Genomic DNA, 10,000 nt, shown 5'->3' on the forward strand with positions numbered 1-10,000 from the left:
ATGTGTGTGTGTGTGTGTGTGTGTGTGTGCGTAGGTATGGATGTGTACATTCATACCATACTGTTTCCCAACAAAAGGCCTGAAATGAGAGAGCAAAGGAGAAAAGGTGACATTAGAACTGATGAGTGTGTGTGATAAAAGGTGGGAGTGTGAGAGAGCGGGAGCGCAGAACTCAGCGGGCGAGACGGAGAGCAGGACTAAGTGTGAAAACACCCTCACCCTTCACCCAGCTCCAAACCAGCCCACACACTCAACGGGGGGAAACTGGGGTGGAGCCCAGCTGAAGGAAAGAGTTTATAATGGAGGAAAAATGCAGAGAAGAGAGAGAGAGAGAGAGAGAGAGAGAGAGAGAAGGGAAGTGACATAAAGGAATAGAGCCAGAGACAGACAGAGCGAGAGAGAGAGAGAGAGAGAGAGAGAAATGGATATACTCAAAGGTGTGATCATGATGCCAGTTTAACTGGCATACTGCTGCCTACATTATCTCAGCAGCGATGACAGGATAATGACAACCTGGCAACAACTGGTGCGTGCATGAGTAAATATATATATATGTGTGTGTGTGTGTGCGTATGTGTGTGTGTGTGTGTGTGTGTGTGTTTGTGTGTGTGTGTGCGGAAGAGGAGATGTGGAGTGTCATACTGGCACACACTCTTCCTGGTAGGGGTGAGCTGGCTAATTGCACCTTGTCGGCAGTGCCAAGCGCCAATGAATGTCTGCCGAGGTTCAACTTGTTTTTTTTCTTCTTCTTCTACTTTTTCTCTTTCCACATGCTAAAAATGTCACAAGGGACACGGTCTTAGGGTGGAAATGCCGAATCAGCACTCGAAAGTGGCTCTGTATCCTCCATTTAATACACACACACACACACACACACACATACACACAGTCACACACACACACACACACACACACACACACACACACACACACACACACACACACATATATACATACACACAGACACATTCACACACAAAAATACAAACACAGGAATACACTAACACATACCCACACATAGAAGTGGTTGTGCACACATACAGTACACACAGACACACACACACACACAATGGCAGAAAGGAACTCCTGCACACACTGAGCCGGCCGACACAAGAACACACACCGCGCTCTCACACTTTCCATTCACTCAGCGGAGGCTCTGGAACAGCCTGACGTGACACCGGGTCACCAGACGGATCTGGCGTGGCGTGTCACCCGACGCACGCCGCCTCCCGCCTCGCTCGCCCCTCACGGCCCACCGCCCCGACAGCCAGCGCGCGAGAGAGACAGACCCAGCCAAGGGAGCCCGAGGGGGGCACTGATGCCCAGCCAGCCAGGCAAGCAGGCAGATAAACATACAGGAAAGTGTGCAAGCAGGCATACTAACAGGTAGCCAGGCAAGCAGACAGATAAACATACAGGAAAGTGTGCAAGCAGGCATACTAACAGGTAGACAGGCAAGCATGCAGATAAACATACAGGAAAGTGTGCAAGCAGGCATACTAACAGGTAGACAGGCAAGCAGGCAGATAAACATACAGGAAAGTGTGCAAGCAGGCATACTAACAGGTAGACAGGCAAGCATGCAGATAAACATACAGGAAAGTGTGCAAGCAGGCATACTAACAGGTAGCCAGGCAAGCAGACAGATAAACATACAGGAAAGTGTGCAAGCAGGCATATTACCAGACAGACAGGCAAGCAGACAGACAGACAAACAGCCAGATAAACGAGAAGGAAAACACACACACAGTAACAGGCAGGCAGGCAGGCCGGGAGTGGAAGGGGTTTGTTTTAATAGAGGAAAGAAAAAAAACGAGACCGTTCCTGGAAAGTGGGATGGGCCCAGACACGCAGGCCATCAACGCGCTCTTTGTCAGCCAGAATCCATAGGATGACGGAATGAAAGTATGAAGTGGGCGAGCAGGGTGAAAAGAAGAGCTTTATTCGTCTTGGTGGAGAATCCGGAGGTGACAGGACTTCTTTTGATTTGTCTGCCACGGTGTGTGCCAGCATAGGTGCCATTACTGCTCCTGATGTGCCACCTTCACCATCTATGCCAATTGAAGTCTTATGGACCAAATGCTTCTATACGCGCCATTCCACGTTTCTCCCTCCTTATAACCCAGAGCGAATGTGACTGGTTATGTTGAAGGCCGAGAGAGAACGCTTTTGTAAAAGCCAGACATCTTGGAGTGGAGTAAGACATGGAAAAAGATTACAAGACAGATTTTTTTTTCTTTTTTTTTTCCAAAAGGGACTGTTGTTTGTCATTCTCGCTTTCTTAAAATCCTTCTCTCATGGGGGAGAAATGAGAGTAGGAACTGAAGCAAGAGCTGAAGGAGGCGGCAAGACAGCAAAAATGGCAGAGAGAGAAATAAGGACATTCAGAGACGTTTGCTGGACGTCTCCTGGACGGCAGAGAATCTAATCCACCTTTCTGAGCCAGTTCCAGCTCACATAGCGTAACGTGAGAGTGGCAGTCTCAGCTTGCTCTCAGTGTTTCTCCTCCCTCAGACGTATACAGAGTCAACACACACACACACACACACACACACACACACACACACACAGTCACACACACACAGTCATACACACACACACACACACACACACACACACACACACACACACACACACACACACACACACACACACACACACACGCGCACACACACACTACACACACACAGAGCTGGCTCGCAGACCAGGGCCGCGTTTGTCTGTCTCTTCAGGAGTATTAATGACGGATCTAGAGCCGCGTGTTTAGAGAGCTGGGCTGTTTGGATCGATATGAGAGGAGCAGCGCTGTGTTGACTGCACACTGCCCGTCTGCCTGTTCTTCGCTCCCTTTTCCGAGAAGGTTACGCTGGGACACGGCGAGGAGCTGTACCCCTCGCAGGCCTCCCCTCTCTCCCTCTCTCTCTTCCCACTTTCCCTCTCTTTCTCTCCTTCACTCTCGCTCTAGAACTTCTCTTGTTTTCTTCTCATTGTGTCCTGTGCTCCATCTCTCTCTCTCTCTCTCTCTCTCTCTCTCTCTCTCTCTCTCTCTCTCCCTCCCTATATCTCAACCTCGTTTTCAATTACAGAAGTTCTCTGACTTTCGTGAAATATCTCTTTTCTCTTCTTCCATTGTTCTAGTTCTAAATAATCTGCCGTTCTTTTTCTTCTACTGTCAGACTCTCTAAGACACGGATTGTTTCACGGTTTCTTTTGTGTCTTGGGATTTTGCAGAAATATTGTCCCTCTAATTCTCCACCCATTACTAAAGTTCCTGTCAGCGTCACACAATCCTCCTAAGCAGGTCACAGATGATTTAAGAAGCAAATGATTTACTGCCTTATCCCTGTAGTGTGTCACTGTATGAGACGTAGTAGTGCGCACACACACACACACACACACACACACACACTGATGTTTTTACCATAGAAACTTCCGCATGGGGTATATAGGATGTTAGATCATCTTCTCCTAAATTTATTAGGAAATTAGGTACACTGTTTGACCATAGTTCTGCTTTTTTGATGCCTACTTTGGGGTTGTTCAGGAAGCAACAGCAGACAGAGCTAGTGAGAGAGACAAGGAGAAAGATGGAGAAAGAGAGACAGACAAAGAGTGGTGTCTCTCTGACAGCAGAATGCAAATAGGTAAAGCACCTCTCTCTCTCTCTCTCTCTCTCTCTCTCTCTCTCTCTCTCTCTCTCTCTCTGTGTGTGTGTGTGTGTGTGTGTGTGTGTGTGTGTGTGTGTGTGTGTGTGTGTGTGTCATCCTGTCATGGAAACCTCCCTGAAGCCAAGCAGACAGAGGAGAGCCATTAAGGTCTGACAGCACACACTATGTCAGCACACATCAAAGTGTTTCCCTGTTGAGTCACGGGAGCAGGAAATAGCACGGTGGTGACATGCCCGTTTAGGTATCGGACACTCCTCGCAAAAGTTGCCAATCGGGCCTTGGCAAAGCCTGGTGATGCACAATGCTCCCAACGCTGCCATACACTTAGGAGAAAAGCATGGAGCTTTTTGTAGTTCTTCGACCAAGGATTCACAAAAAGAAACATCTACTTTCTTAAGTTCTGTATAGGGCATTAGGTAGGCTACAGTGAAAAAGCTTCAACAGCAATGATGAGTTGAAACCCTACCATATTAATTCAGATGGGTTGTAACAATGGCTTTGGTCCACACATTATGAAAAAGCTAAAGGCCTACACAATGATTGCTAGCTTGGTTGCTAGGGTACCACTAGCAGCACATTCCTTTCACTTCCTGTTTTATACAAAGTGCTTTGGGAGGAAGTGGGCTGTCATTTTTGCACATAAATCAAAGCTAACCATCAGCACAAAACAGCACAGCACACCAATCCCTAAGTACTATGGAAATTAAGAGAAAAGATTGGTCACATTCTTAATGAGAGGAACCATTTCAAACGTAAAAAGTGTACCATAAAATATACCATATATACCACTCATTTTGCCATTATGTTATGTTGGTATGTGGAAGGTGGATATGACAATCCCATAGTTACATAGCTACAGTAGTACTTCCTGGAAATAGAGTCTGTACCCAGTAGCAGCCCATATATCAAATTAGTCTCCAGGAGGCCACATAATTCATTCGTCTGGTCCCTCGCAGCAATATGAAGGCATACACACACCTCTTGGGTTGTGGAAACTGGTCCCTCGCAGCAATATGAAGGCATACACACACCTTGGGTTGTGGAAACTGTTTTAATGCCCTAGACTAGTAGGCCAACTCAGCTAGCTGAGCCCTGAGCTTCCAGCACGCGACGCATAAACCTGTTGGAATGCACTTACGGTTGGCAGAGCTTGACCAGGTCCTGGTCAGTGGTGCCAGGGTGAAGGCCACGGATGTAGAGGTTGGTCTTGCTCAGCTGTTCCCCTCCGCCAGCGCTGCTGGTGCTGCTACTGTTGGTGTTGGGACTAGGCGGCGCCATCTGGTGACTGGAGGACACATAGGCCTGCTGTGGAGAGAAGGGGGTGAGGGGGGGAAAAGGGTACTGGTCAGTGCATTATTATTATCCCAAAGATAAAAACAAAACCTATCAAGAGAATCCAGAGAGAATCTTAGACTTGTTGTGCAATGTGAGATACATTGTCTGTCCCACACGGATCGCTAATGGAAGAAGGGACAACACTAGCCACTCCATTTTTCAGCAACCCTGTTCACTGCTCGTGTAATCAAATCCAACTACAGAAAACCAAACACCTGGACAAAATATGTGCTCAGTCCCCCGAACGATAGCCACAACGATCAAAGAATGACGGCAAAACTACTCCGAGATGGGGCACTAATATAGAGATGTGAGAAATCACTAACTACCTTCAACCTGAAGCTCTACGCTTTGAAATGTCCCACCTGGCTGATGCATTTTTCTGCCTGAGTTATTGCTGCACATGTACTAGGTCTACACGTCCCCCTTAATCTGTAAGGTACAGCATGCTCTCAACACCTGCTGGACTTTACTGACCTCTTGATTTAAAGTCCCTTATTACAAGACACATCAATCAGATGTGCCTGGGCTGAGACACGGACAACGCAAGAATGGGGTTTTTTTTCCCAGGAAAATCCCGGAATGTGTGCGTAACATTCTGTCCCGGCTATCATCGGCAGTGAGTTTCACACGGCGCATCTGTTTGCTGAGGGCTTTTTGGGAAGAACTGCTCAAGGATGGAAAAGATGCCCACCCAGCAGTAGTGCAGGCCGCAGAGGACTACCCACTGCCTCCCCCTCCCCCTCCCCACAGCCCTGTGTGTGCGAAATCTAAATCATTGACTATCAGCAAAAGATTGCATGCAACAATGCAGCGTGCAGGCTTACGGCTGTGGGCAGGCTTGTGTGTGCTGACCTAGTCCACTGCTTGCATATCGACACACACACACACACACACACACACACACACACACACACCTCACTGTTTGGTCCCTCTGGCCTCACTGTGACCTCTGTGCGACCTGTCCCGCTTAAAATGCTGACTGAACGAGAGCCGCTGCTTTCGCACAACACTGTGAAAACATAGTGGCAGCAGCTAGCTTGTGGGATGGTGTTTGGAGAACCTTTGGGTGGTGTATTACACGAGAAACAGGGGTGGTGGGGGGGAGAGAGAGAGAGAACAGATAAACAAGAGGATTTAACCAGAGTTTACTCTACACCACCGCACCGCTCTGCCGTTCCAAAACTGTAGCATAATGCTACGCTGCTGTTCTCGAAAAACCAACGCTTTTCATGTGAAGTTTCTGAGCAGCGCAAACCTCTTTCAATAGCTGTTTCAAGCTCCACAGCCACTAGAGTTTTGAACACTCTTTTGAGCACAGAAGCAAGGTGTGTGGAGACATTTTCTTTTAGCAAACAGCTATCTCCGTACAGTCTCTGCTTTCGTCTCCCCCCAGCAGCAGCTAAACTACAAACACTCCTCTCTCCCTCTGCGGCACGCAGGCCATTGTCTCTTTCAGGGCTAAGAATACCACACACTGACTGACGCATAAACACGACCGAGCCGTCAGACCAGTGTCACTGAACTCCGACGATAAAAAAAAACACAAAACCGCAAGCGACCGCAGGGGAGTTCAGCTCCGTCCACTTTCGAGTTTTCGAGCTCGAGTTCGAGAGTTTGAGGTCCATGCGTTCAAACGCACGCGGGCCCTCGCCTCGGCTTTGTGAGTCACAGGAGCTAGTGAGTGCGGAAATGAGGGAATTTCACTCGAAGTCACCAACAACAATGATCCCTTTGAAAAGGGTCCTCCCCAGCCTTCTAGACATACTCTCCACCCCCCACCCCACATCAACCAAAGCCAAAAGGCTGGTTAAAAGCCTAGCATGTAGCGCACAGCCACCGCGCCGCCTCCTGCACAGCCTGTGCTCCATGCTATCGATACGATTGACATCAAAGAGCCGAGGGGAGGAGATGAGAGGAGGGTCAGGGGTGGGGAAGAGAAAATGGGCCTCACTTTCAGGTTGCCAATAAGCAGTTTGCTGACGCTAGCCAAGGGCTCGGTTTACTTTCACATCCTCTCGGGCTGAGAGAGGAGCGAGGAGCGAGGAAGGGAGGGAGGGAGGGAGGGAGGGAGGGAGCCTTCGCCTCTTCAGCCATATTGACTTTGGCCTGCCGCTTTTCTCCGACAGGCATTATTAGGTCCGGTCCGGGAACCGTAACAGAGATTCTTCAGAGAAAATAGAATTAAGCGCGGGGCTAGACTTAATCTCCGTTCCAAAAGAGGGCCGCGGAACACAGGATTCTCGATAGGTCATGCTGCTGCGTCTCCTGGTTGCGTGCTCAATGCCCATTGTGCTCCTCTCAAACTGGGTTCTGTGCTGCGCAAAACAAATCAAACCCACAACATGTCTCAAAAAAGCTGCTTTAATCCTTTAACTAAGCTGCTCTACTGATATACTGCAACTCTTCATGTCCCAGCCTTAGTGGGTGAGAGCCTGAGCCAGCACCATGTTCAAGCACACCCAGTTACTTCTGCGCACGAGAACTGCCATCACCATGGAAAACTGCGTGGTGCAAATGGCTGGAATGCAGAAACGAGAGACCCACCCAAAATCTACATCAACTCTTCCGCTGTGTTCCTGCCGCAGACATAACGTTACATTTCCCCGTCTCGCGAGGGACCCGGGGAGAGGCTGCCGTAGCGGTTCTGGACAACGACGGGAGATAAAACTAAACGGTCAGGTTAAACAGCCCGGAACCCACCGCACGGCTTTGGGGTTGGGCAACCTAACCGAAGAGAAATGTCTTCCTCAGACATGAGGTCCAGGAAGACGGACCAGGGGATAGTGTGGTGGAGTGGAGTGGAGTTCCACCCTACGTGTTCATCAAAACAGATTGTAGATAAAACTGAAGCTGCTGGTCCTTGTCCAGACTATGACTGGTTCAGAATAAGCACTTTGAATTGTTTTACAAAAGCGAATAAGACTATGGCTGTCTCAAACCGTCTACTTGCACACTTCTAATACTTAGTGTTAGCATATAGTGCAGGCATTGGGACAGCACTAACCATAGTAAAGTGGGCATAATGCTAATAAGCGCTCAGTGCACACTAGCAGTCTACTGACGGAAGTATGTGGTTTGAGACACCGCCAAAGATGTATAGTATAGTAAATAGGTAAAACAGACATACAGTACTGTATACTTAAGGATAAGATGAAAGGATCAACTGAACATACATGGACTGCAATTTCTTTAACAGTATTATGCTGCGTGTTCAAGTCTCAGTCTAATGATCGTGCTCATACGAGCGTTAGTGAGATTAATCCCCACAAGACTCGTATGCTTGTTCAATCTCCACAGTTCCACGAAAGTCATCCTCAATCCCCTGACACTGGTTCTCCCTAGCAACATTTACAAGAATACAGACATAAAAACAACCACCAAAAAGACCCCAACCATCCCCTCACCTGCCCCCCCCCTTCTACCCATCCTCAACCCTCCGCACTCGAGTGCTCCCTCCTCTCCGAGTTACTATAGAGACCACTCTGTGTCTCCTCGCTGGCTGGTGAAGAGGTTCAGGCGAGGATGAAATATCCAATTAGAGCTGGTGGCCCAGGTCAGCCCCGGGGCGCCACAATGGGTAAATTTGTTCTGGGGCGCCAGGGTCACAGATCACACGCCGCCTGTGTGGGGATACCCCAGCGGGGGCCCCAAGAGGGGGTGCTGGAGGAGGAGGGGGGGGGGCTGCACGCCGGGGTCCCACGGAGAGGAGGTCCGATCGGGCTAATTACAACCCCATCCGAAAAAGGAGACCGTGCTCCACTTTTTGTGGGGCCTTGGGACACCTCTTTGACCCCTTTCTTTTCGGTGAGGTAGGAACTTAACCGCCTTCACCCCCTTTTTTCTACAAACCTCCCCCCACCCAAACTCAGCGCAAACCCACGCCTCCTTTTGAAACTCATTTGGGGAGCTTTAATCCCTCTCTTCCTCTGATGGACATCCAGGAAGAAAAGACGCACTGTGTTTGCTCAGAGTGCTGGATACAATCCACATGTACCGGCAAATTAGAGCACAAAGGTGGACCAAAGTAGCTCCGCTCTCATACACAGAGAGACACACACAAGAGCACACAAAAGCACACAAGAGCACATACACACACACACACACACACACACACACACACACACACACACACACACACACACACACACACACACACACACACACACACACACACACACACACACACACACACACACACACACACACACACAAACACACACACAGCTACGCACACACACCAATACTCTCTCATACACAAACATTATAAGCCTACACAAACATGCAGGCCTGCATGTATATTTATTCAGTGCAACACATTCCTATTAATAACCAACATAAGATTTATGGACCTACGATATAATTAACACATATTTCAAAACACAGTTAGGAATATGTGAACACTCCACAGTGTTCATTATTCATGTATTATAACACCTTATTGCAAATATTCTTTATTTTGTAAACAAAAGTGACCATTCAACTAATATTGGTTGTTAAGTGGTGCTGTGTGGGGATTGGTAATGCCTGCTTCTACTCACAATTTCAGATCTCTTGCTTGTTGGTTTAGCATTCAAACATACATACTGCGCATGCACTGACACACCTGTGTGCATACCTGCCTGAGACACACACACACACACACACACACACACACACACACACACACACACCATGGGAAAGTGATGAATTCATACTGAAAGCTGTGTCCACTCAAAGCTAGCCAGTCCATTAGGTGTTTGTCGAGCGCCGGTCGTGGGAAACTACAGCGCCAGCTTTCACTCGCACTTTTATGAGGATCCCGACCCCATTCAAACTCTCATATTTCTCCCTCCTCCCAGAGGACTGATCTGCATCGGGCCCAAATGCAATAGTATATCTGGGGGAGGGGGCTGGGGAGATCTGCTGATTAACTCTCCAAATGAGTTTGAGCCGGCGGGGGTCTCATGCAATTACACCAAGCTAGCACCAAAACACGGGCACCATCTGCCTAA

The 10,000-nt window shown here is 48.5% G+C and overlaps 1 protein-coding gene across 3 annotated transcripts in view; it reads right to left on the reverse strand.

Annotated features, from left to right (window-relative positions):
• Nucleotides 1-10,000, reverse strand: part of LOC134092586 (RNA-binding motif, single-stranded-interacting protein 2-like) — a 47,732-nt gene that overhangs the window by 26,309 nt on the left and 11,423 nt on the right. For all 3 annotated transcript variants that reach the window (XM_062545566.1, XM_062545565.1, XM_062545563.1), the window contains exon 2: nt 4,810-4,976. In XM_062545566.1, coding sequence (XP_062401550.1) covers nt 4,810-4,976 — 167 coding nt within the window. The remainder of the gene's footprint in view (nt 1-4,809; nt 4,977-10,000) is intronic.

This window comes from Sardina pilchardus, chromosome 9 (genome assembly GCF_963854185.1).
Source record: "Sardina pilchardus chromosome 9, fSarPil1.1, whole genome shotgun sequence".
In the NCBI taxonomy this organism is placed as follows: domain Eukaryota; kingdom Metazoa; phylum Chordata; class Actinopteri; order Clupeiformes; family Clupeidae; genus Sardina; species Sardina pilchardus.